This window comes from Ranitomeya imitator, chromosome 1 (genome assembly GCF_032444005.1).
Source record: "Ranitomeya imitator isolate aRanImi1 chromosome 1, aRanImi1.pri, whole genome shotgun sequence".
Taxonomy (NCBI): domain Eukaryota; kingdom Metazoa; phylum Chordata; class Amphibia; order Anura; family Dendrobatidae; genus Ranitomeya; species Ranitomeya imitator.
In genome coordinates this window covers 781,035,385-781,062,256 of record NC_091282.1, presented here as the reverse complement: position 1 = coordinate 781,062,256, position 26,872 = coordinate 781,035,385, and the positions used below count along the sequence as shown (strand labels likewise).

Below are 26,872 nucleotides of genomic sequence, written 5' to 3'. Positions count from 1 at the left end.
GGGGGTTTCTACTGTTTAGGTACATCAGGGGCTCTGCAAATGCAACATGACGCCTGCAGACCAATCCATCTAAGTCTGCATTTCAAATGGCGCTCCTTCCCTTCCGAGCTCTGCCGTGCACTCAAACAGTGGTTCCCCCCCACATGTGGGGTATCAGCGTACTCAGGACAAATTGGACAATAACATTTGTGGTCCAATTTCTCCTGTTATCCTTGGGAAAAGAAAATTGCGGGCTAAAACATCATTTTGTGGAAAGAAAAAATGATTTTTTAATTTTCACAATGCTACATTCTAAACTTTAGTGAAACAATTGGGGGTTAAAAGTGCTCACCACACATCTAGATAAGTTCCTTAGGGGGTCTTCTTTCCAAAATGGGGTCACTTGTGGGGGGTTCCCACTGTTAAGGCACGTCAGGGGCTCTCCAAATGCGACATGGCGTCCGATCTCAATTCCAGCCAATTTTGCATTGAAAAGTCAAATGGCACTCCTTCCCTTCCGAGCTCTGCCATGCGCTCAAACAGTGGTTTATCCCCATATATAAAGTATCGGCGTACTCAGGACAAATTGCACAACAACATTTGGGGTCCAATTTATCCTGTTACCCTTGGGAAAATAAAAAATTTGGGGCAAAAAGATCATTTTTTGTGAAAATTAATATAAATTTTTTTTACGGCTCTACATTATAAACTTCTGTGAAGCACTTGGAGGTTCAAAGTGCTCACCACACATCTAGATTAGTTCCTTAGGGGGTCTACTTTCCAAAATGGTGTCACTTGTGGGGGTTTCCACTGTTTAGGCACATCAGGGGCTCTCCAATCGTGACATGGGCTCCGATCTCAATTCCAGCAAATCTTGCATTGAAAAGTCAAATGGCGCTCCTTCCCTTCCGAGCTCTGCCATGTGCCCAAACAGTGGTTTACCCCCACATATGGGGTATCGGCGTACTCAGGACAAATTGTACAACGACTTTTGTGGTCCAATTTCTCCTGTTACCCTTGGTAAAATGAAACAAATTGGACCTGAAGTAAAAATTTTGTGAAAAAAAAGTTAAATGTTCAATTTTTTTAAACATTCAAAAAATTCCTGTGAAGCACCTGAAGGGTTAATAAACTTTTTGAATGTGGTTTTGAGTACCTTGAGGGGTGCAGTTTTTAGAATGGTGTCACTTTTGGGCATTTTCTGTCATATAGACCCCTCAAAGTCACTTCAAGTGTGAGGTGGTCCGTAAAAAAATGGTTTTGCAAATTTTGTTGCAAAAAGGAGAAATTGCTGGTCAACTTTTAACCCTTATAACGTCCTAACAAAAAAAAATTATGTTTCCAAAATTGTGCTGATGTAAAGTAGACATGTGGGAAATGTTGTTTATTAACTATATTATGTGATATAACTCTCTAATTTAAGGGCATGAAAACTAAGAGTTTGAAAATTGCTAAATTTTCATAATTTCCGACAAATTTTTGTTTTTTTCACAAATAAATGCAAGTCATATCGAAGAAGTTTTGCCACTATCATGAAGTACAATATGTCACGAGAAAACAGTGTCAGAATCACCAGGATCCGTTGAAGCGTTTCAGAGTTATGACCTCATAAAGTGACAGTGGTCAGAATTGTAAAAATTGGCCCTGTCACTTAGGTGAAAACATGCTTTGGGGTGAAGGGGTTAAGGATCGCCTTAAACTCTGGGTGGTTAGAGAAAAACCTTATGCGGCTTCAGTGCTCCTTCAAAGGAAATCTTGTGTTCTGGGGCCTCTGGTGGCGGATCAGAAATGTCCAGTACCTGACGGATGGAAGAGATTATGTCCTCAACTAGCGCTGTATTGCTAGGGGGGATTGGGATCAGGGACCCCTCCGTTTCCTTGTCAGAGTCGGAGTCACAGATGCCTTCCGAATCCGGTGTATCACTGAGGCGTCACCCTGCTGGGTGTAGAAGGCTGATGCCGTCCAGGGGTGTATACTGCAGAGGAGGAGCCATGGTTAATCTTTTTCAGATTATGCAGTGTCGCCTCCTAGTGGACAGCAGCATAACACCCATGGTCCTGTGTCGCCCAATAAGGCGACAGAGTAATTTCACTTTTATTTCTATAGGCTTAATGTCCTATCCCCTGATGACGCAGCTAGTGTGGTAAAACAACAGACTGTGGATTCCTCACCCTCCCCAGGCCAGCACGGAATCCTTAGCCCCGCTGCAGGTATCTGTTATTGTCTGCAGCGCTGATGCCATGTCGACAGCCAACACCTGGGCCCAGGGGCTTGGAGCAGCTCACACAGTCCACAAACATACAGCAGCTGATTGGCTGCAGCGCTGTACAGGAGACATCAGTTCAGCAGGAAACAAAAGAAACTAAGAGCAGCGAAGAGGGTAAGAAAAACAATTTTTCTTTTTTACAACATACTGAAGCCAGGATTTCTGAAACCAGAAAACCCCTTTAGGCCGGGGTCACACTTGTGTGTGCAATGCGAGAAACTCGCATCAATACCCGGCACTACTGTCGGCACTTGGGACCGGCACACGCAAGTGTGACCCTGGCCTTAAAAACATAGTCCATCTTGGATTAGACATCTACAGGGGCCCCATTTATCTTGACAACAGGGGTCTCTGGACACCAACTTGCAGCAGCTGTGAACGGAGGGGGATCTATTTACTTCTTTAGGAGATGGGCAGCACGGTGGCTCAGTGGTTAGCACTGCAGCCTTGCAGCGCTTGGGGTCCTGGGTTCAAATCCCACCAAGGGGTTTGTATGCTCTCCCCATGTTTGTGTGGGTTTCCTCCGGGTTTTCCAGTTTCCTCCCACATTCCAAAGACATACTGATGGGGAATTTAGATTGTGAGCCCCAACGAGGAGAGCGATGATAATGTGTGCAAACTGTAAAGTTACATTGCATAAAGTAAGTGCCACGGAATATGTCAGCGCTATATAAAATTAAAGATTATTATTAGATGTAAACATGGGCCACTTCAGAAGAAATGAATGAATGCATGCTTGTGCCACACCCATTCACAATGGGTCCCAGAGGTGTGAATATGCCATGAATGTCTGAGCTAAAAATCTCCATAAGGACATCCTCAACCGCCTTTCTATAGAGCAATACAAATGAGTAAATATGCACTCGCATCAGCTATTGACACAGTCGCCCCTCTCGTTCATGGCAGAGTGCGACGTATCAATAGACAATCCTGGCACAATAACACCACTAAAAAGCTCCGGCAACTGTCCAGGGTTGCAGAGTGGCATTGGAAGAAAACCCATTCACAAGACGACTTCACTGCATTCAAACAGGCAACACTGGCATTTAAATCTGCTCTCACCTCTGCTAAACAGGCCTACTTCACAACCCTCGTATCTTCCCTATCCTACAACCCCAAACAGTTATTCAAAACCTTTAACTCCCTCCTCCGCCCCCCACTGCCCCCTCCAACCTGCCTCATCTCTGCTGAGGACTTTGCCACACACTTTAAAAATAAGATCGACCAAACAATCTTGTCTTCACTGTCAACCACCACAACCCCTTTGTATACCAGACCAATGCCCAAACCCCATAACCTTCCTCTCCAAGATCACTGAAGTGGGGCTTAATTGTCTCCTCCTCAAATCGCAACTCACCACCTGTGCGCTTGACCCCATCCCATTCCACTTCCTCCCCAAACTCACCACCACACGTATCCCATCCCTAACCCACCTCTTCAACCTATCACTAACTTCTGGCACCTTGCCTTCTGCTTTCAAACATGCCACAATAACGGCTATCCTTAAAAAGCCAACCCGCGACCCAACAGTTATGTTCAGCTATCGCCCAATATCGCTGCTCCCATTTGCTTCCAAACTCCTCGAGCAGCATGTCCACGCTGAACTTTCCTACCACCTCTCATCTAACTTGCTCTTTGGCAATCTACCATCTGGTTTCCTCCCCCATCGCTCAACTGAGACAGCCCTGACCAAAATCACTAATGACCTACTTATAGCCAAAGCTAACAGACAATACTCTGTACTCCACCTTCTAGACCTGTCCTGCTTTTGACACAGTTGACCACTGCCTCCTACTACAGATCATCTCCTCCTTTGGCATCAAAGACCTCGCCCTATCCTGGATCTCCTCATACCTTTCCAACCGCACATTCAGCGTCTCCCACACTACCTCCTCATCCCACCTTCTCTCTGTTGGAGTCCCCCAAGGCTCTGTTCCAGGACCCCTACTCTTCTCAATCTACACACTTGGCCTGGGACAACTCAAAGTCCCATGGATTCCAGTACCACCTTTATGCTGATAACACTCAGATCTATCTTTCTAGCCCAGACGTCACCTCTCTGCTGTCCAGAATCCCGGAGTGACTATAAGCCATATCCTCCTCCTTCTCCTCTTGCTTCCTCAAACTCCATGTGGACAAATCTGAACTCATCATCTTTTCTCCACCTAATAGATCTTCCTTACCTGACCTATCGCAATTAACACCATCACGCTTTCCCCCGTACCAGAAGTCCGCTGCCTCGGAGTAATCCTTGACTCTACCCTGTCCTTCAAACCGCACATTCTTTCCTTATAATGGCAGCAGGCCGTAAAAGAGACCCAGTTTGGGAAAATATTTTAATGAAGCTCCTTCGCCTATCGGTAAGGCAGGCATGCGTGCAAAATGCAAACGATGCAACAAAGATGCAAGGCCTGGTGGCGCGAATGAGGCAACATCATGAGATGACTCATCTTCATCACCGCACTTCTCATGATGTTGCCTCATTCGCGCCACCAGGCCTTGCATCTTTGTTGCATCGTTTGCATTTTGCACGCATGCCTGCCTTACCGATAGGCGAAGGAGCTTCATTAAAATATTCCCAAACTGGGTCTCTTTTACGGCCTGCTGCCATTATAAGGAAAGAATGTAATAAACCTCAGATCGTACATACAAACTGATCCAGAGTTGTCTGTCTGTGGCTATGCTGCAGTATTGTGCTCAAAGTTTCACTTTCATTTTCTTGTCTGCTTGCCCTTCCTCCTCCTCACACTTAGATTCACATTCTTCTTGTGTTGTGCAGATCTATTCCACTCCAAACAATCAGAAACATATTGTCTAACTTCTTGGACTTGGCACTGAAGGGGTTGATTCTGTATTCATAGGTTTGTAGAACAATAGGATTAAGGTATTTTTCTGAACTCTGTTCATGTTGTAACATTTTTGCCGTGAAGAAGAGGCTGGGACCTCTGCGGAGTCAAATTCAGTTTTGAGAACTGCGTAAGTAAAGCGAGCGTCTGTGATAATATAGGAGAGAAACTGCCCACTAATCCTACAGAAACCTCTGGAAGAGCATGGCATTGTGAATGTTACACATACAGTGGGGCAAAAAAGTATTTAGTCAGTCAGCAATAGTGCAAGTTCCACCACTTAAAAAGATGAGAGGCGTCTGTAATTTACATCATAGGTAGACCTCAACTATGGGAGACAAACTGAGAAAAAAAAAATCCAGAAAATCACATTGTCTGTTTTTTTAACATTTTATTTGCATATTATGGTGGCAAATAAGTATTTGGTCAGAAACAAAATTTCATCTCAATACTTTGTAATATATCCTTTGTTGGCAATGACAGAGGTCAAACGTTTTCTGTAAGTCTTCACAAGGTTGCCACACACTGTTGTTGGTATGTTGGCCCATTCCTCCATGCAGATCTCCTCTAGAGCAGTGATGTTTTTGGCTTTTCGCTTGGCAACACGGACTTTCAACTCCCTCCAAAGGTTTTCGATAGGGTTGAGATCTGGAGACTGGCTAGGCCACTCCAGGACCTTGAAATGCTTCTTACGAAGCCACTCCTTCGTTGCCCTGGCGGTGTGCTTTGGATCATTGTCATGTTGAAAGACCCAGCCACGTTTCATCTTCAATGCCCTTGCTGATGGAAGGAGGTTTGCACTCAAAATCTCACGATACATGGCCCCATTCATTCTTTCATGTACCCGGATCAGTCGTCCTGGCCCCTTTGCAGAGAAACAGCCCCAAAGCATGATGTTTCCACCACCATGCTTTACAGTAGGTATGGTGTTTGATGGATGCAACTCCGTATTCTTTTTCCTCCAAACACGACAAGTTGTGTTTCTACCAAACAGTTCCAGTTTGGTTTCATCAGACCATAGGACATTCTCCCAAAACTCCTCTGAATCATCCAAATGCTCTCTAGCAAACTTCAGACGGGCCCGGGCATGTACTGGCTTAAGCAGTGGGACACGTCTGGCACTGCAGGATCTGAGTCCATGGTGGCGTAGTGTGTTACTTATGGTAGGCCTTGTTACATTGGTCCCAGCTCTCTGCAGTTCATTCACTAGGTCCCCCCGCGTGGTTCTGGGATTTTTGCTCACCGTTCTTGTGATCATTCTGACCCCCCGGGGTGGGATTTTGCATGGAGCCCCAGATCGAGGGAGATTATCAGTGGTCTTGTATGTCTTCCATTTTCTAATTTTTGCTCCCACTGTTGATTTCTTCACTCCAAGCTGGTTGGCTATTGCAGATTCAGTCTTCCCAGCCTGGTGCAGGGCTACAATTTTGTTTCTGGTGTCCTTTGACAGCTCTTTGGTCTTCACCATAGTGGAGTTTGGAGTCAGACTGTTTGAGGGTGTGCACAGGTGTCTTTTTATACTGATAACAAGTTTAAACAGGTGCCATTACTACAGGTAATGAGTGGAGGAAAGAGGAGACTCTTAACCCCTTCCCGACCTTTGACGCATACGCTGCGTCATGAAAGTCGGTGCCATTCCGACCCATGACGCAGCATATGCGTCATGGAAAGATCGCGTCCCTGCAGATCGGGTGAAAGGGTTAACTCCCATTTCACCCGATCTGCAGGGACAGGGGGAGTGGTAGTTTAGCCCAGGGGGGGTGGCTTCACCCCCTCGTGGCTACGATCGCTCTGATTGGCTGTTGAAAGTGAAACTGCCAATCAGAGCGATTTGTAATATTTCCCCTAAAAAAATGGTGAAATATTACAATCCAGCCAAGGCCGATGCTGCAATATCATCGGCCATGGCTGGACACACTAATGTGCACCCACTCCACTCCTCCGATCGCCCCCCCAGCCCCCCGATCTGCGGTCTGCTCCCCTCGGTCCTGTGCTCCGCTCCCCCGTCCTCCTGCCCGCTCCCCCCGTGCTCCTATCACACCCCCCGTGCTCCAATCAAACCCCCCCGCACTCCGATCCCCCCCCCCGCACAGCAATCCCCCCCCCGCACAGGGTTCCCCCCCCCCCCCCCGTGCTCCGATCCACCCGCCCGCACAGCGATCCCCCACTCCGTGCTCCAATCCACCCCCCGTGTTCCGGTCCACCCCCCCCCCCCGTGCCCTGATCTCCCCCCCCTTATACTTACCTGGCCTCCCGGGGACCGTCCGTCTTCTTTCCTGGGCGCCGCCATCTTCCAAAATGGCGGGCGCATGTGCAGTGCGCCCGCCGAATCTGCCGGCCGGCAGATTCGTTCCAGAGTGAATTTTGATCACTGAGATATTTTGATCACTGAGATATAACCTAAAAAAAAAAAAAAAGTAAATGACCCCCCCCCCCCCCCCCTTTGTCACCCCCATAGGTAGGGACAATAAAAAAAATATTTTTTTTTTTTCCACTAAGGTTGGGGTAAGAACTAGGGTTAGGGTTAGGGGTAGGGTTAGGGGTAGGGTTTCGGTATGTGCACACGTATTCTGGTCCTCTGCGGATTTTTCCGCTGCGGATTTGATAAATCCGCACTGCTAAACCGCTGCGGATTTACCATGTTTTTTCTGCGCATTTCAATGCGGTTTTACAACAGCGATTTTCTATTTGAGCAGTTGTAAAAACGCTGCGGAATCTGCAGAAAGAAGTGACATGCTGCGGAATGTAAACCGCTGCGTTTCCGTGCAGTTTTTCCGCAGCATGTGTACAGAGATTTTTGTTTCCCGTAGGTTTGCATTGAACTGTAAACTCATGGGAAACTGCTGCGGATCCGCAGCGTGTGCACATACCTTTAGAATTAGGCTATGTGCACACGGTGCGGATTGGCCGCTGCGGATTCGCAGCAGTGTTCCATCAGGTTTACAGTACCATGTAAACATATGGAAAGCCAAATCCGCTGTGCCCATGGTGCGGAAAATACCACGCGGGAACGCTGCGTTGTATTTTCCGCAGCATGTCAATTCTTTGTGCGGATTCCGCAGCGTTTTACACCTGTTCCTCAATAGGAATCCGCAGGTGAAATCCGGACAAAAAACACTGGCAATCCGCGGTAAATCCGCAGGTAAAACGCAGTGCCTTTTACCCGCGGATTTTTCAAAAAATGGTGCTGTGCTAAAAAATCTCATACGAATCCGCAATGTTGGCACATAGCCTTAGGGCTAGGGTTGGGTTGGAATTAGGGTTGTGGTTAGGGTTAGGGGTGTGTTGGGGTTACGGGTGTGTTGGGGTTACGGTTGTGATTAGGGTTACGGCTACTGTTGGGATAAGGGTTAGGGGTGTGTTGGAGTTAGAATTGAGGGGTTTCCACTGTTTAGGCACATCAGGGGGTCTCCAAACGCAACATGGCGCCACCATTAATTCCAGCCAATCTTGTATTCAAAAAGTCAAATGGTGCTCCCTCACTTCCGAGCCCCGACGTGCACCCAAACAGTGGTTTACCCCCACATATGGGGTACCAGCATACTCAGGACAAACTGCGCAACAATTACTGGGGTCCAATTTCTCCTGTTACCCTTGTGAAAATAAAGAAATGCTTGCTAAAACATCATTTTTGAGGAAAGAAAAATGATTTTTTATTTTCACGGCTCTGCGTTGTAAACGTCTGTGAAGCACTTGGGGGTTCAAAGTGCTCACCACATATCTAAATAAGTTCCTTGGGGGGTCTAGTTTCTAAAATGGGGTCACTTGTGGGGGGTTTCTACTGTTTAGGCACACCAGGGGCTCTGCAAACGCAATGTGACGCCCGCAGACCATTCCATCAAAGTCTGCATTTCAAAAGTCACTACTTCCCTTCTGAGCCCCGACGTGTGCCCAAACAGTGGTTTACCCTCACACATGGGGTATCAGCGTACTCAGGAGAAACTGGACAACAACTTTTGGGGTCCAATTTCTCCTGTAACCCTTGGGAAAATAAAAAATTCTGGGCTAAATAATTATTTTTGAGGAAAGAAAACGTATTTATTATTTTCACGGCTCTGCATTATAAACTTCTATGAAGCACTTGGGGGTTCAAAGTGCTCACCACACATCTAGATAAGTTCCTTTCGGGGTCTAGTTTCCAAAATGGGGTCACTTGTGGGGGGTTTCTACTGTTTAGGCACACCAGGGGCTCTGCAAACGCAACGTGACGCCCGCAGAGCATTCCATCAAAGTCTGCATTTCAAAATGTCACTACTTCACTTCCGAGCCCCGGCATGTGCCCAAACAGTGGTTTACCCCCAGATATGGGGTATCAGCGTACTCAGGAGAAACTGGACAACAACTTTTGGGGTCAAATTTCTCCTGTTACCCTTTGTAAAATAAAAAATTGCAGGCTAAAAGATCATTTTTGAGAAAATAATTTTTATTTTTTATTTTCATGGCTCTGCGTTATAAACTTCTGTGAAGCACTTGGGGGTTCAAAGTCCTCACCACACATCTAGATTAGTTCCTTTGGGGGTCTAGTTTCCAAAATGGGGTCATTTCTGGGGGATCTCCAATGTTTAGGCACACAGGGGCTCTCCAAACGTGACATGGTGTCCGCTAATGATTGGAGCTAATTTTCCATTTAAAAAGCCAAATGGCGTGCCATCCCTTCCGAGCCCTGCCGTGCGCCCAAACAGTGGTTTACCCCCACACATGGGGTATCAGCGTGCTCAGGACAAACTGGACAACAATATTTGGGGTCCAATTTCTCCTATTATCCTTGGCAAAATAGGAAATTCCAGGCTAAAAAATCATTTTTGAGGAAAGAAAAATTATTTTTTATTTTCATGGCTCTGCGTTATAAACTTCTGTGAAGCACCTGGGGGTTTAAAGTGCTCAATATGCATCTAGATAAGTTCCTTGGGGGGTCTAGTTTCCAAAATGGGGTCACTTGTGGGGGAGCTCCAATGCATAGGCACACAGGGGCTCTCCAAACGCGACATGGTGTCCGCTAACAATTGGAGCCAATTTTCCATTCAAAAAGTCAAATGGCGCGCCTTCCCTTCCGAGCCCTGCCGTGTGCCCAAACAGTGGTTTACCCCCACATATGAGGTATCGGCGTACTCGGGAGAAATTGCCCAACACATTTTAGGATCCATTTTATCCTGTTGCCCATGTGAAAATGAAAAAATTGAGGCTAAAAGAATTTTTGTGTGAAAAAAAAGTACTTTTTCATTTTTACGGATCAATTTGTGAAGCACCTGGGGGTTCAAAGTGCTCACTATGCATCTAGATAAGTTCCTTGGGGGGTCTAGTTTCCAAAATGGGGTCACTTGTGGGGGAGCTCCAATTTTTAGGCACACGGGGGCTCTCCAAACGTGACATGGTGTCCGCTAAAGAGTGGAGCCAATTTTTATTCAAAAAGTCAAATGGCGCTCCTTCCCTTCCAAGCCCTGCCGTGCGCCCAAACAGTGGTTTACCCCCACATATGAGGTATCAGCGTACTCAGGACAAATTGGACAACAACTTTCGTGGTTCAGTTTCTCCTTTTACCATTGGGAAAATAAAAAAATTGTTGCTAAAAGATAATTTTTGTGACTAAAAAGTTAAATGTTCATTTTTTCCTTCCATGTTGCTTCTGCTGCTGTGAAGCACCTGAAGGGTTAATAAACTTCTTGAATGTGGTTTTGAGTACCTTGAGGGGTGCAGTTTTTAGAATGGTGTCACTTTTGGGTATTTTCAGCCATATAGACCCCTCAAACTGACTTCAAATGTGAGGTGGTCCCTAAAAAAAATGGTTTTGTAAATTTCGTTGTAAAAATGACAAATCGCTGGTCAAATTTTAACCCTTATAACTTCCTAACAAAAAAAAATTTTGTTTCCAAAATTGTGCTGATGTAAAGTAAACATGTGGGAAATGTTATTTATTAACCATTTTGTGTCACATATCTCTCTGGTTTAACAGAATAAAAATTCAAAATGTGAAAATTGCAAAATTTTCAAAATTTTCGCCAAATTTCCGTTTTTATCACAAATAAACACAGAATTTATTGACCTAAATTTACCACTAACATGAAGCCCAATATGTCACGAAAAAACAATCTCAGAACCGCTAGGATCCGTTGAAGCGTTCCTGAGTTATTACCTCATAAAGGGACACTGGTCAGAATTGCAAAAAACGGCAAGGTCTTTAACCCCTTTACCCCCAAGGGTGGTTTGCACGTTATGGACCGGGTCAATTTTTACAATTCTGACCACTGTCCCTTTATGAGGTTATAACTCTGGAACGCTTCAACGGATCCCGGTGATTCTGACATTGTTTTCTCGTGACATATTGTACTTCATGATAGTGGTAAAATTTCTTTGATATTACCTGCGTTTGTGAAAAAAACGGAAATTTGGCGAAAATTTTGAAAATTTTGCAATTTTCCAACTTTGAATTTTTATGCAATTAAATCACAGAGATATGTCACACAAAATACTTAATAAGTAACATTTCCCACATGTCTACTTTACATCAGCACAATTTTGGAACCAAAAATTTTTTTTTGTTAGGGAGTTATAAGGGTTAAAAGTTGACCAGCAATTTCTCATTTTTACAACACCATTTTATTTTAGGGACCACATCTCATTTGAAGTCATTTTGAGGGGTCTATATGATAGAAAATACCCAAGTGTGACACCATTCTAAAAACTGCACACCTCAAGGTTCTCAAAACCACATTCAAGAAGTTTATTAACCCTTCAGGTGCTTCACAGGAATTTTTGGAATGTTTAAATAAAAATTAACATTTAACTTTTTTTCACAAAAAATTTACTTCAGCTCCAATTTGTTTTATTTTGCCAAGGGTAACAGGAGAAAATGGACCCCAAAAGTTGTTGTACAATTTGTCCGGAGTACGCTGATACCCCATATGTGGGGGTTAACCACAGTTTGTGCGCATGGCAGAGCTCGGAAGGGAAGGAGCGCCATTTGACTTTTCAATGCAAAGTTGACTGGAATTGAGATGGGACGCCATGTTGCGTTTGGAGAGCCACTGATGTGCCTAAACATTGAAACCCCCCACAAGTGACACCATTTTGGAAAGTAGACCCCCTAAGGAACTTATCTAGAGGTGTGGTGAGCACTTTGACCCACCAAGTGCTTCACAGAAGTTAATAATGCAGAACCGTAAAAATAAAAAATCATTTTTTTTCACAAACATTATCTTTTCGCCCCAAATTTTTTATTTTCCCAATGGTAAGAGAAGAAATTGGACCACAAAAGTTGTGGCACAATTTGTCCTGAGTACTCTGATACCCCATATGTGGGGGTAAACCATTGTTTGGGCGCATGGGAGAGCTCGGAAGGGAAGGAGCGCCGTTTGACCTTTCAATGCAAAATTGACAGGAATTGAGATTGGACGCCATGTTGCGTTTGGAGAGCCACTGATGTACCTAAACATTGAAACCCCCCACAAGTGACACCATTTTGAAAAGTAGACCCCCTAAGGAACTTATCTAGATGTGTGGTGAGCACTTTGACCCAATAAGAGCTTCACAGAAGTTTATAATGCAGAGCCGTAAAAATAAAACAAAATTTTTTTCCCACAAAAATAAATTTTTAGCCCCCAGTTTTGTATTTTCCTGAGGGTAACAGGAGAAATTGGACCCCAAAAGTTGTTGTGCAATTTGTCCTGAGTGCGCTGATACCCTATATGTGGGGGAGAACCAGCGTTTGGGCGCATGGGAGGGCTCGGAAGGGAAGGAGAGCCATTTGGAATACAGACTTAGATGGAATGGTCTGCAGGCGTCACATTGTGTTTGCAGAGCCCCTAATGTACCTAAACAGTAGAAACCCCCCACAAGTGACCCCATATTGGAAACTAGACCCCCCAAGGAACTTATTTAGATGTGTTGTGAGAACTTTGAGCCCCCAAGTATTTCACTACAGTTTATAACGCAGAGCCGTGAAAATAAAAAATCTCTTTTTTTCCCACAAAAATTATTTTTTAGCCCCCAGTTTTGTATTTTCCCAAGGGTAACAGGAGAAATTGGTCCACAAAAGTTGTTGTCCAATTTGTCCTGAGTACGCTGATACCCCATATGTTGGGGTAAACTCCTGTTTGGGCACACGGGAGAGCTCGGAAGGGAAGGAGCACTGTTTTACTTTTTCAATGCAGAATTGGATGGAATTGAGATCGGTCGCCATGTCGCGTTTGGAGATCCCCCTGATGTGCCTAAATAGTGGAAACCCCCCAATTATAACTGAAACCCTAATCCAAACACACCCCTAACCCTAATCCCAACGGTAACCCTAACCACACCTCTAACCCAGACACACCCCTAATCCTAATCCCAAATGTAATCCAAACCCTAACCCCAACTTTAGCCCCAACCCTAACTGTAGCCTTAACCCTAACCCTAGCCCTTACCCTAGCCCTAACCCTAGCCCCAACCCTAACCCTAGCCCTAACCCTAACCCTAGCCCCAACCCTAACCCTAGCCCTAACCCTAGCCCTAACCCTAGCCCTAACCCTAGCCCTAACCCTAGCCCTAACCCTAGCCCTAACCCTAGCCCTAGCCCTAACCCTAGCCCTAGCCCTAACGGGAAAATGGAAATAAATACATTTTTTTCATTTACTTTTATAGCGGGTTTTTTAGCGGATTTTTATGATTGGCAGCCATCACACACTGAAAGACGCTTTTTATTGCAAAAAATATTTTTTGCGTTACCACATTTTGAGAGCTATAATTTTTCCATATTTGAGTCCACAGAGTCATGTGAGGTCTTGTTTTTTGCGGGACGAGTTGACGTTTTTATTGGTAACATTTTCGGGCACGTGACATTTTTTTGATCGCTTTTTATTCCGATTTTTGTGAGGCAGAATGACCAAAAACCAGCTATTCATGAATTTCTTTTGGGGGAGGCGTTTATACCGTTCCGCGTTTGGTAAAATTGATAAGCAGTTTTAATCTTCGGTTCAGTACGATTACAGCGACACCTCATTTATATCATTTTTTTATGTTTTGGCGCTTTTATACGATAAAAACTATTTTATAGAAAAAAATTATTATTTTTGCATCGCTTTATTCTGAGGACTATAACTTTTTTATTTTTTTGCTGTTGTCGCTGTATGGTGGCTCGTTTTTTGCGGGACAAGATGACGCTTTCAGCGGTACCATGGTTATTTATATCCGTCTTTTTGATCGCGTGTTATTCCACTTTATGTTTGGCGGTATGATAATAAAGCGTTGTTTTTTGCCTCTTTTTTTTTTTTTTTCTTACGGTGTTTACTGAAGGGGTTAACTAGTGGGCCAGTTTTATAGGTCGGGTCGTTACGGACGCGGAGATACTAAATATGTGTACTTTTATTGTTTTGTTTTTTTTATTTAGATAAAGAAATGTATTTATGGGAATAATATTTTTTTTTTTTTTTCATTATTTAGGATTTTTTTTTTTTTTTTTTTTTTACACACTTGGAAATTTTTTTTTTTACTTTTTTACTTTGCCCCAGGGGGGGACAATACAGATCGGTGATCTGCCAGTTTGCACAGCACTCTGACAGATCACCGATCTGTCTGAGAGCAGTGCAGCGTTACCAAGTGCCTGCTCTGAGCAGGCACTTGGTAAGCCACCTCCCTCCCTGCAGGACCCGGATCCGTGGCCATTTTGGATCCGGGACTTACTGCAGGGAGGGAGGTAGGAGACCCCCGGAGCAACGCGATCACATCGCGTTGCTGCGGGGGTCTCAGGGAAGCCCGCAGGGAGCCCCCTCCCTGCGCGATGCTTCCCTGCACCGCCGGCACATCGCGATCATCTTTGATCGCGGTGTGCCGGGGGTTAATGTGCCGGGGGCGGTCCGTGACCGCTCCTGGCACATAGTGCCGGATGTCAGCTGCGATAAGCAGCTGACACCCGGCCGCGATCGGCGGCGCTCCCCCCGTGAGCGCGGCCGATCGCGCTGGACGTAATATTCCGTCCTTGGGAATTAAGGCCCACCCCACATGGACGGAATATTACGTCCAATGGCAGAAAGAGGTTAAGGTCAAAATAGGCTGGGTCATGAAGGGGTTAAAGAAGAAGTTACAGGTCTGTGAGAGCCAGAAATCTTGATTATTTGGTCAGAAACAAACACTTATTTTCCACCATAATATGCAAATAAAATGTTAAAAAAAAAAACAGACAATGTGATTTTCTGGATTTTTTTTTCTCAGTTTGTCTCCCATAGTTGAGGTCTACCTATGATGTAAATTACAGACGCCTCTCATCTTTTTAAGTGGTGGAACTTGCACTATTGCTGACTGATTAAATACTTTTTTGCCCCACTGTATACAGCCTTTATTCTACTGAGTTAAACAACTCAGCTTTATCTCATGATGGAAGAACCTTTGGATGGTAAAATATTTTCCTCAAAAAGCAGTTTATTGAAAAAAATCCGATTTAAATCAAAAAAATCCGATTTTTTTGATTTAAAAAAAAAAAATAAAAAAAAAATTGATTTTTATCCACCCTGATTTGTATGTAACCCCTTCTCAAGTACAGCACCGTGGAATCAATGGTGCTATATAAATAAAAAATAAATGTATAAAATCTGCCAAACAACTACCTGCAGGTGCGGGTCTCGAACATGCTTTTCGAGTACGCTGAAAGCACTCAGTTAGCACCCAAGCATGCTCAGACAACACCATATCCAAGGACGTTTGCTCATCAATAACAAATAGTATATAGTAGACAGCAGGTGAACCTGTGCTCTACCTTTCAGGTGTACGATCTGGGAAAACTTCAGTTGTTGTATTTTATCGAATGCAGAGTCCACGTCATCCAGAGTGTAAAGATTGAAATCCTCAGTGTTGTGCCGAGACTGAAAAGAGAAAATGCAGTTTTCATCTTGTGGATGAAACAAAAAAAAAAAAAAAAAAAAAAAAAAAAAATCACAGAAACCTTACAGACCTGGTAGAGATCGTACATGAACATCTGGCCCATCTTGTACACCGGGATGGTAGCGTAGATCGCACAGTTTAACCCCAATTTACCAACTGCATAGGGGAGTGCTCCAAGGTGAAGGGGGTCCGGATGAGACAGAAGAACGGCGTCTACCTGATGAACGTATCTGGGAAGAAAAAATATACTGCTCTTAATGAAGGTTCGCTGACTTCACAAGAAAGTATTACAGACACACAGTGACTGCACCATCAGAATAGTGAGTGCAGCTCTGGAGTATAATACAGGATGTAACTCAGGATCAGTAATGTAATGTATGTACACAGTGACTGCACCAGCAAAATAGTGAGTACAGCTCTGGGGTATAATACAGGATGTAACTCAGGATCAGTAATGTATGTACATAGTGACTGCACCAGCAGAATAGTGAGTGCAGCTCTGGAGTATAATACAGAATGTAACTCAGGATCAGTAATGTAATGTACGTACACAGTGACCGCATCAGAATAGTGAGTGCAGCTCTGGAGTGTCATACAGGAAGAGGCGGAGCCTGCTTGCCGTGTGCTCTGTGTGTGCTGCCTAGAGAGAGCTTCTGGGAAGGGAGGTAAACTTTTTCATCCAGGACTTTGTCTGCCCCCTTCCCAGGAAAGAAGGCTCATTTTGGGACTGGCCTTCGGAGCTGGGCCCCCGGCTCCCACTTCCCGGTCCAGGCCAGCAGGGGTTGGGAGGACTCCCAATTCGGCTAGGGTCACAAGATCTGGCCAAGGATCAGGCAAGGGATCCAGCATGAAAACCCATAGGACCCCTGAGGCTGCAGCGGCTCCTTCACCCGGAGGTAGGCCTAGTACGAGCAGGGGTGCTGCAACGGTGCCTCTTGGTTGGGGCACCAAGGCGGCTAGGGAATCCGCCGTGGGCTATGGTTCCCGCATCCATGCGCACCTCTGCGAGTATGACGACGCCTCAAGGAAGCTAAAATCCCTCTGGGGGGAGTTGAGGGTAGGTAAGGAGAGGTCTGACAGGGCCTCTGGCAATAAGAAGGCCGAGCTATCTGCTGCGGTCAAGAAGATCAAAAAAATCCATACAAGACCCGGAAAGCCGGAGATGTGAGATCCTAGACGGCAGCGGGCCCTTCCGTGAAAAGCTGGAGAACGATTACCGGTCCAGAGCCATGACCGGTGGGGCTCTGGAGGGGTCACGGAGCTCCAGCCAGGTGCTGGAGGAGGATGATGAGGAAGAGGAATGCGAGGAGGAGGTCGTGCCCTACCCACTGCCTGGTAAGAGATCTCCAGGTGTCGCATAGCGGGATACCCCCCCCCCTCCCCCCCGAGCAGGTGGCTCTCCCGTTAGATTCTGGCCCTTCAGGGAGAAGCGGGAGGATGAGGATGGTGGTAGTAGTAGCAGTGAGGGGGGCTGCCTCGTCATGCAGCAGATCAAGTCCCTGGTCCGTTTTAACCAGCTGAGGTTCAGGGATGAGATCTGCGAGGACAAGGCAACCAGGAGGGGGATGAAGAGAAAGGCTAAGAAAAGGAGTAAGAAGAAAACATCATGGCTTCCCAAGGAAAAGGGAAAAAAAAAAAAAAAAAAAGACCTTAGCTGCAGTCAGAAATGGAGCAGGGACTGCAGCAAACAGCAGCATGGGCGCCTGCCTGGCGGGGTCCCCTACGTCTGGGGGCTTACCTGCGGTGGGGGCACTGGTGACAAAGCAGGATGTGGCTGGAGGCGGGTCTGGCTTCCTACCTGCCAGTGGGGGAGGAAGCTCTGTACCTGCTGTGGTGGCAAGTCAGACAGTGCTGCTTAAACTCTATGGCAGCATGACTCAAAGGGACAGCAGTGCTGTGTGTTCCAAACCCACCAGCAGGGAAGATGACACCAGTAGCAGTTAGCAGTGGGGAAACAGAACCTGGAAATACCCAAAAGGTGAGGCAAAATAATACTGACCCCAGTGTGCATGTGAGTGAGAGTGGGGTGACTGATGGAGTGGATGAGGAGGGTGCAGGTATGGAAGTGTCTGTGGTTGAGGATGCGAGTGGCAGTGCGTCTAAGGTGGCAAGTGTGATTAGGGTGGCAAGTGTGAGTACGGTGTCTGATGGTAGTGGGAGAAGGGGGCAGGTCCATCTGCCTTCCCGGCCACCGGTTCTCTGAGTTACTCGGGGGTGGTGGCTGGAACCTCAGGTTCTAGTCAGGGGGTTTCCTCACCTCTGGACCTCAGGGAAAGCGTCTTGTGGCGCTGTTTCCTGGAGGCCCTCAAAAAAGGGAGAACGGACGATCGAAGTAGAGAGAAGAGAGGTGGACTTGGCCTTTTGGCTGGATAGACACGGCCTGGCTGCCTTCCAAGATAAAAGGGAGGGGGAAACGGTTTTGTCCCTCCCGACAGCCGGGCAGGGGGTGGCCAGGCGGAATGTGGTCTGCTTTCAGTGGAGGGGTTGTGCAGCTCCTTCTGAAGATGGACTTCAGGGCGACGGACATCTTTGCCCTGATTCATCCGTTTGGTACCTCCTTCTTCGATGTCAGTTTTGTTCGGCCAGAGGGCTTGGAGCTTTTCAAGTCGAATTTCGAACTGGCAAAGGGGGAGCCCGGCTGGTGAGATTTTGCTGTACAGGCGGTGTCTTGCCAAAATAGTGTAAAGAGGGTGACCATTCTGACAAGTAACGAGTCACTCTCTAGGGTCAACATTATGACATGGCTTTCCCGTTATGGGAAATCACTGAGGTCCCTAAGAAAGATAGGGACGAGTTTGGCATTTGGTCAGGGGGCTGGACCTTCATGGTAAAGTTGAAGGTTTTAGGAGGTACGGTCACCCACATCCCCTCCTCAGCATTTCTGGGGAGGGACAGAATCCAGATCTTCTACCAGGGGCAACCGAAGGTCTGCCACAGGTGCGGGGATCCCCACCACTTCACCGCAGGCAGGTCAGTGAGGAAAGGCGAGGCTGGTACATCTGCCCACCAGTGGCAACAGGTGAGGTGCCGTGAAGGCAGGGGGCAGGATAAACCTCAGGCAACTGGGGTGATGACTGCCCCCACCCTGGAGGTGGCAGGCGAAGCCTCTGAGGCCCTGGGGGAGAAGGCGGTGAGCGAGGAGATCCGGAGGATGGAGAGGGAGGAGTTGGCTGCTTCTGATAACTCTTCCCGGTATGAAAGTCTGGATGAAGAGGTGGTGGAGCAGCCTTAAAAAACAGGTGACAATCGTATCGGTAAGAGTCGGAAAAAGAGGAAGAACAAGGCTAAAAAAAAATCTAATGGCCCCCTCCCCCCCAGGATGCCTACGTAAGGGCTCACCGGCTCCTCTCTGATCCCCCTCTCCAATCGGTTCCAAGCCCTCGATTACTCTGCTGTGTCGGAGATGAGGGGCCAGCTGCAACATTTGGGGTGCCTTCGGGGAGTGGCGGGGTCTTTACTCCGGGGGATTCACAGGTGTGTGTGTGTGTGTTGGACTGCCTTGGGGTCCAGGGGCGAGGAATCTATTTCTGGGAAGGAGGTGTCCAGTGCTGTAAAGGAGTATATGGACACCTCGGTGTCTTTGAGGAGGAGGGGTGAGTCGGGCTCCTCCTCAGAGGGGGAGAGGAAATCAGGGGGAACGGTTAAAAAACAGGCCATCTAATTCAATCACCCATGATGGCGGAACCAACCCCGTTGACTCTGGCATCAATTAATGTACCAGAACAAAGTCAGATACGGCTAGATTTACGGCCTTTGATTTTTTTCACCCAGGTTGAGGCTGATATTTTATTTTTGCAGGAGACCAGACTAACGGACCTGCGGTCCATCTACAAAGCAAAAAGGTAATGGAGGAGTGGGCCCTCATACTAGTCTCTTGCCGTATAGCGGGGTAGCGAGGTACCTCTCTTGGGTCTTTGTAGCAGTAAGTCTGAGTGGTGGGAGATCTTCAAAAGAAGGGTCACGAGGTTCTTCTGTCAGCTCTCGCGCCTCAGGTGCCTGAACAGGTACCGCCTGTATCGGGAGCTGGGGAGGAAACTCGAGCAGCTCGTCTCGACTGGAGGGGACAGAGAGGAAATTTCCAGGGTGAAGACCTTGCTCAAGGGGTGCCAGTATGATAGGCACACATCCTTGGTTTTTTAGAGGGATTTCGGGAGATACCGCTCACCCGACCCGTACAGAAACTGCAGGTTGTCAGTGAATTGTAAGATCGTGACAGGACTGATCGACAGTAAGGGGTCCCTGAACAGATCCAAATCAGGGATCCTGGAGGTGGTCAGATCCCTATAATCGCACCTCTTGGGGAGGAGGGATCCTGATCGGATTTAGACGTCGGCTTTCCTGCCGGAAACCATCCCTGAGCCAGGGGATGACCCCTCTCTTCATTTTTTGGCAGAAGTAATCAGGGAAGAGGAAGTGAGACGGGCGATTGATGGACTCCGGCCCAAAAATTTGCCCGGTCCGGATGGCTTAACATCCGAGTTCTACAAGATTTTTAGGGACTCTTTGGTCACCCTCTTGACTGAGGTGTTTAATGAGTGCCTCTCCTCGGACATTCTGCCCAGTTCAATGAGGAAGTCAGCCCCGATTATCCTGTCAAAGGGTAAAGACTTGTCCCGTATTGAGAATTGGTGTCCCATAGCGCTTCTCAATACGGACCGAAAGGTTCTGGCAAAGGTGCTTTTTAACCCTGCTGTTCTGTTGGTCAAAAATGACCGACTTTGAACTTCAATATTCTTTAAAATATTCAAGATGCGGCTCTGAAACCCGTGGCCGACCGACCCATCCTCATTTAAGTCAATCAACCACAAGTTTCAGAACCGCATCTTGAACACCCCAAAAAATACCAAAGTTCAAAATAGGTCTCCCCAGACCGAACAGAACAGCAGGGTTAATCGGTTGGCGCAGTTTGCGCCCCTGCTCCTTTCGGGGGCCCAGCACTGCTCTGTTCCAGGCCGCAGTACATTTAGTGCTGTGCTCGGTGTCCGGGAGGCAGTGGAGCAGGGCAGGTCACTGGAAGGGGTACTTGCTGTCCTTAGACCAGGCGAAGGCCTTTGACCGGGTTAACCATGAGTACTTCTGGTCCGTCCTTCTGAGGTATGGTCTGCCTGGGAGGTTTGTTGATTGGTTGACAGTTTTATACAATGGGGCACAGAGTTTTCCGCTCGTGAGCGGTTGGGTCGGGCACCATTTTGAGGTGAGGTCTGGTGTCCGCCAGGGTTGTCCTCTGAGCCCACTTTTATACGTGTTCGCGATCGACCCCTTTTTAAGGAGGGTGGAGCGTGGACCGTTGGTGGGAGTCGGGATGGACCAGGCGGAGCCAGAGGCTGCCTTGAGGGTCGTACACTGACGACGTTTTCCTTTTTGTATCCTCGAGAGAGGAGGCAGATTGGGTGATGTCTGAGGTTGAACGCTACTCAGTGGCATCCGGGTCCAAGATCAACCGGGACAAGTGTGAGAGTCTCTGGCTGGGAAGGGGAGATCCAAGTTTTGATCTCCCGGAAACCCTTCCAGGGCCTCAGGCCACAGCAAAAATATTAGGCATCAGTTTCGGCCCGGGAGACTATCCCCAGCAAAACTGGGAGGGCAGACTTAAGATTGCCGCCCAGAAGGTGGATCAGTGGAAGGGTTGGTCTTTGACCCTAAGGGAAAGGGTTAGTCTTGCCAAGGGCTATTTGCTTCCTTTGCTAATATATCTGGGCAGCATCTGCATCTACAGTCTGTTTTACCAATTATTATGGGGAAATAGGCTGAACCTAATCAAGAGGGAGGTCACGTACCACACGAGGAGACTAGGAGGGTTGGGTATGGTCAACCCAGTGGTGTTTCTAGTAAACACCTTTCTTAAGGAAAACATCGCCAACCTCTGGTTAGAGAGGGCTCCTCTGTGGGTATTCTCCTGTAGGGGGTGGTTTCGGCTTTTCATCCAGGAATGGGAGACAGGAGGGCAGGTGAAGGACCTTCATACACCTCAGGGGCATCTTCCGGCTTATGCTACCCCAGTTCTGAAGGTGATCCGTCGGTGGGGTCTGGGAGTGTGGGAGATCAGGACCATGTTGAGAAGGTTTCTTGACAATAGGGTCCTGTTGACCCACTTTCAGAAGCCCCTGGCGCTCAGGGATTGCCCAAGCCGAGATCTGGAGGTGGGGCTCTGGTTATTGAACTCTAAGCGGATCCCCTTGAAGTTTTGGGACTTGGCGCTACTTCCATGGGAAGCTGTATGTGAGGGACAACATGAAGTGCAGGAGCTCTGATGACTGGGATTGTCCCCGCGAGGAGTGTGGCGGTATGCTTGAAAGCATGGAGCACTTCCTGCTTCGGTGTCCCTTTAATACAGAGGTCTACAGCAGGGTGGGTGCTTCCATTGGCTGGCCCAGGCTGGCAGGCCTTTCCTATGCAGAAAGGGCCTATGGAACATTCAGGTCCCTTGGTGGCCGAGATCGGGGCACTGTTTTCTTAGTTAGTTTAATAACTAGGTTCCACACGTAGAATGCACGGTGTCTAGTGTCTACTCAGCGTAAAGTCCTCCCCAGGGAAGAGGTGATTAGGAACATCCTGGGTGACTTGGCAAAAGTGCGCTTGCTGGAGTTTGAGAGGCTGGGTGCAGGGAGGGCCTCTTTTCTATGGAGGGGTTTCTCCTTTAATGTGCCCTAGGGAGAGTTAGGTTCTGTGTGCCTGTGATAGGATTGACAAGTATTCAAGAATCACCCGGCACTCAAAAATTGTAAAAAGTAACAATTACAGTTTATTATTACGCAGATATAGAACCAGTTTGTTTGTTGAACGTTTTCGGTCCCAGATGGACCTTCTTCAGAACAGTTCAATTTATCAATGTGTACATCTGGGGTTTGTAGTGAACAGCGGCGCTACAGAGATCTGGAGGTCAGCACGTGGTGAAGCTGCAGCACTGGTGGCGTGCTAGGTCGCCGAGGGGAAGCGTGCTGTGATAGGGTTGAGTTAGTCTTCTTTATCCTTTTATCTTTATTTTCTAGGGTCAGATAGATGTGTAGGGACAGTCTTTAGGGACAGGTAGTTAGTATTAGGTTGGTAGTGAGGGTCAGTGAGGGGCAGGTAGGGAGAAATTGGTAGGGCTATAGGGACAGAATTTTCTCTTTTGTTGTTGTTAGGGAGGGTCAGGGTGATGTGCGGTAGATTAGGATGAGAGCCTCTATGGTCTCCAGTTCCTGGTGGTGGGCTGTAACCCTCACTTATAGATTTTTGTTTTGTAATTGGTAACCCTGGTATAGGGCTTGCAAGCATTGAACTTGGGCCTGTTCTTTGGTCATGGTTAAGGTGTGTAGTGGTTATTATTGATATATGTTATTACAAGGTTGTAATATATATATATATATATATATATATATATATATATATATATATATATATATATATATATATATATATATATATATATATATACTAGGGGGGATTTAGGAGAATGGATGTCCGGCTGGATGCCAAGAAGAGGGAAAAAAAGGCTATAAACCTTTATGGACCTTGCTGTGTAGGAAAGGCCACAAACCCTCGTGGGACGTTTGGGGGAATGGTGGTGGATTAGTTTAGGAGAAAAAAAAAAAAAGTGTGTGTGTGTGTATTTATTTCTCCTAAACTAAACCACCACCATTCCCCCAAAGGTCCCACGAGAGTTTGTAGCCTATCACACCAGTCACACACAAGTTTCGGCCGGGTGGCCTATTTACTTTCTTTAGGGCAGTTGGCCGAATTTTGTTTTTTTTTTTCTAGGGGTCAATGCGTGGGTATGAGTGTATGAAGGGAAAAAAGGAACATAGGAAGGGAATAAAGGATATAGGTTGAGGTCTCTTCCCTTGCTGGGTTTTTTTAATGAAATGGAGGAACATTTTGTTTGTATAAATCTGCTGGACATTGGACTCTTGGGCATTGTAAATAATGGGTTTTGTTATTGAGTTTGTCTGTAAGTTTTGTACTTTTATAATAAAAAAAAGAGACACAGGATGTAGCTCGGGATCAGTAATCTAATGTATGTACACAATGACTGCACCAGCAGAATAGTGAGTGCAGCTCTGGGGTATAATACAGGATGTAACTCAGGATCAGTAATGTAATGTCTGTACACAGTGATTGCACCAGCAGAATAGTGAGTGCAGCTCTGGGGTATAATACAGGATGTAACTCAGGATCAGTAATGTAATGTCTGTACACAGTGATTGCACCAGCAGAATAGTGAGTGCAGCTCTGGAGTATAATACAGGATGTACCGTATTTTCTGGTGTATAAGACGACCCCCAACTTTTCCATATAAAATATGGAATTTGAGATATACCCGCCGTATAAGACGGGAGTCATCTTATTCGGCGTGTGGTTCCCAGGGTCTGGAGGAGAGGAGACTCTCCTTCAGGCCCTGGGATCCATATTCATGTAAAAAATAAAGAAAAAAAAAAATATGGATATACTCACCCTCCGACGAACCCTGGCTCTCACCGCTGCAAGCGTCTGCCTCCGTTCCTAAGAATGAAGTGAGTGAAGGACCTTCGATGATGTCACGGTCACATGAGCAGTCAGGTGACCGGTCACCTGACCGCGACGTCATCGAAGGTCCTTCACTCACTGCATTCTTAGGAACGGAGGCAGACGCTTGCAGCGGTGTGAGCCAGGGTTCGTCAGAGGGTGAGTATATCCATGTTTTTTTATTCTTTACTTTTTACATGAATATGGATCCCAGGGCCTGAAGGAGAGTCTCCTCTCCTTCAGACCCTGGGAACCATCCAGGATCGCTCCGTGCACCCGTACCCGGTGTATAAGACGACCCCCGTCTTTTGGGACAATTTTTAGGGGTTAAAAAGTCGTCTTATACGCCGGAAAATACGGTAACTCAGGATAAGTAATGTAATGTATGTACACAGTGACTGCACCAGCAGAATAGTGAGTGCAGCTCTAGGGAATAATACAGGATGTAACTCAGGATCAGTAATGTAATGTATGTACACAGTGACTGCACCAGCAGAATAGTGAGTGCAGCTCTAGGGAATAATACAGGATGTAACTCAGGATCAGTAATGTAATGTATGTACACAGTGACTGCACCAGCAGAATAGTGAGTGCAGCTCTGGAGTATAATACAGGATGTAACTCAGGATCAGTAATGTATGTACACAGTGACTGCACCAGCAGAATAGTGAGTGCAGCTCTGGAGTATAGTACAGGATGTAACTCAGGATCAGTAATGTAATGTATGTACACAGCGACTGTACCAGCAGAATAGTGAGTACAGCTCTAGGGAATAATACAGGAGGTAACTCAGGATCAGTAATGTAATGTATGTACACAGTGACTGCACCAGCAGAATAGTGAGTGCAGCTCTAGGGAATAATACAGGATGTAACTCAGGATCAGTAATGTAATGTATGTACACAGTGACTGCACCAGCAGAATAGTGAGTGCAGCTCTAGGGAATAATACAGGATGTAACTCAGGATCAGTAATGTAATGTATGTACACAGTGACTGCACCAGCAGAATAGTGAGTGCAGCTCTGGAGTATAATACAGGATGTAACTCAGGATCAGTAATGTATGTACACAGTGACTGCACCAGCAGAATAGTGAGTGCAGCTCTGGAGTATAGTACAGGATGTAACTCAGGATCAGTAATGTAATGTATGTACACAGCGACTGTACCAGCAGAATAGTGAGTACAGCTCTAGGGAATAATACAGGAGGTAACTCAGACTCGGTCACATACTTTTTGATTGATTCTATAATTTCCATGGAGAAGTTTTCATCCCAGCCACAATCAAGGAGGAAGCGAAACTCGTCGACCTGCAGCAGGTAGCAGAGCGCGGACTCCTCTTGGGCTCCGGACAGCGTGGTCAGTTTGATGATAGACGTCATCCTTCCTTCCAAATCTTAGAGAATCTAAAATAATTGAGAATTAATGTAAAAATTCACGGCAGCGGTTTTCTCAGAGCATCGGGGGAGGGGATGCAGAAGGCAGAGCTGAGATGGGGGGAGGTAGACCCCGCTATCTGGGGGAGCACAGCAATGAGTTACAGGACACGAGCGTTCGCATTCACTGACAGGCAGCAGAGCTATTACCTGGAGACAAGCTGCAGCGAGCACAGGATCAGGCGTCATTATACACTGCACATTAACCCCTCACCGCCCAGCTCTATGAAAGGTCTTCCGACCACGTTACCATAGCGACAGTGCTCCATCTGCCCAGACATGGGCTCCTGTGCCCGGGGCCACACACCGGACAACGACCTACCAGTCAGAAAGACAGGAGATTCCTCCTCAGCCGACACCGCAGCCCTCAGCGCCTCACACCGGTCTCTCAGCCTGCGGCCCGGCACTCCGGCTCCCGCCAGCCCCCAACCTAGTCACTGCGCATGACCGGAACTAGCCCCGCACAGTCCATTTTACAAGAAGAGGGAAAAGCGAAGTAAATTAGTAAGAGCCGTACAAGCACGTCCGCGTTTATCCATATTTAGTGTTCCCTGCAAACATATGACCATGGTCTTATACTGAGGGGGTGAGCGCGTTATTGTACGGGAAAGTCTCCTCCCAGGAATGACAGTGGTCTCGTCCGGTGTCCTCTGTCTCCAGCGCACAGGCCGTGACAGGTGAGAGCTGCCAGAACCACCGGACGGAGACCGGGGGAACAAGTCTGCGGGGTGAGAGGAGGTCCCGGGAGTGCAGGGGGCACCTGGAGAAATGTACCAGGATCCTAGCGACCCTGAGTGTGAGAGGGGATACAGTGGGGATCTCTGTGATTGGGGGATGGCAGTGGTGGTGGTTGAGGCACAAGTTGGGGGTCCGTGGGGGTGGTGTGAGGCACTAGTTGGGGGTCCACGGGGGTGGTGTGAGGCACTAGTTGGGGGTCCACGGGGGTGGTGTGAGGCACTAGTTGGGGGTCCACGGGGGTGGTGTGTTGCACTAGTTGGGGGTCCACGGGGGTG

At 47.1% G+C, this 26,872-nt stretch overlaps 1 protein-coding gene across 1 annotated transcript in view; it reads right to left on the bottom strand.

Annotated features, from left to right (window-relative positions):
- CPSF2 (cleavage and polyadenylation specific factor 2) overlaps nt 1-26,304 on the bottom strand; it is a 56,422-nt gene extending 30,118 nt beyond the window's left edge. The window contains exons 1-4 of the mRNA XM_069736926.1: nt 26,182-26,304; nt 25,657-25,829; nt 16,011-16,170; nt 15,816-15,921 (exon numbers count right to left, since the gene is read on the bottom strand). Of these exons, the coding sequence (XP_069593027.1) occupies nt 15,816-15,921; nt 16,011-16,170; nt 25,657-25,805 (415 nt within the window). The 5' untranslated portion in view covers nt 25,806-25,829; nt 26,182-26,304. The remainder of the gene's footprint in view (nt 1-15,815; nt 15,922-16,010; nt 16,171-25,656; nt 25,830-26,181) is intronic.
- Between the last annotated feature and the right edge of the window lie 568 nt (nt 26,305-26,872).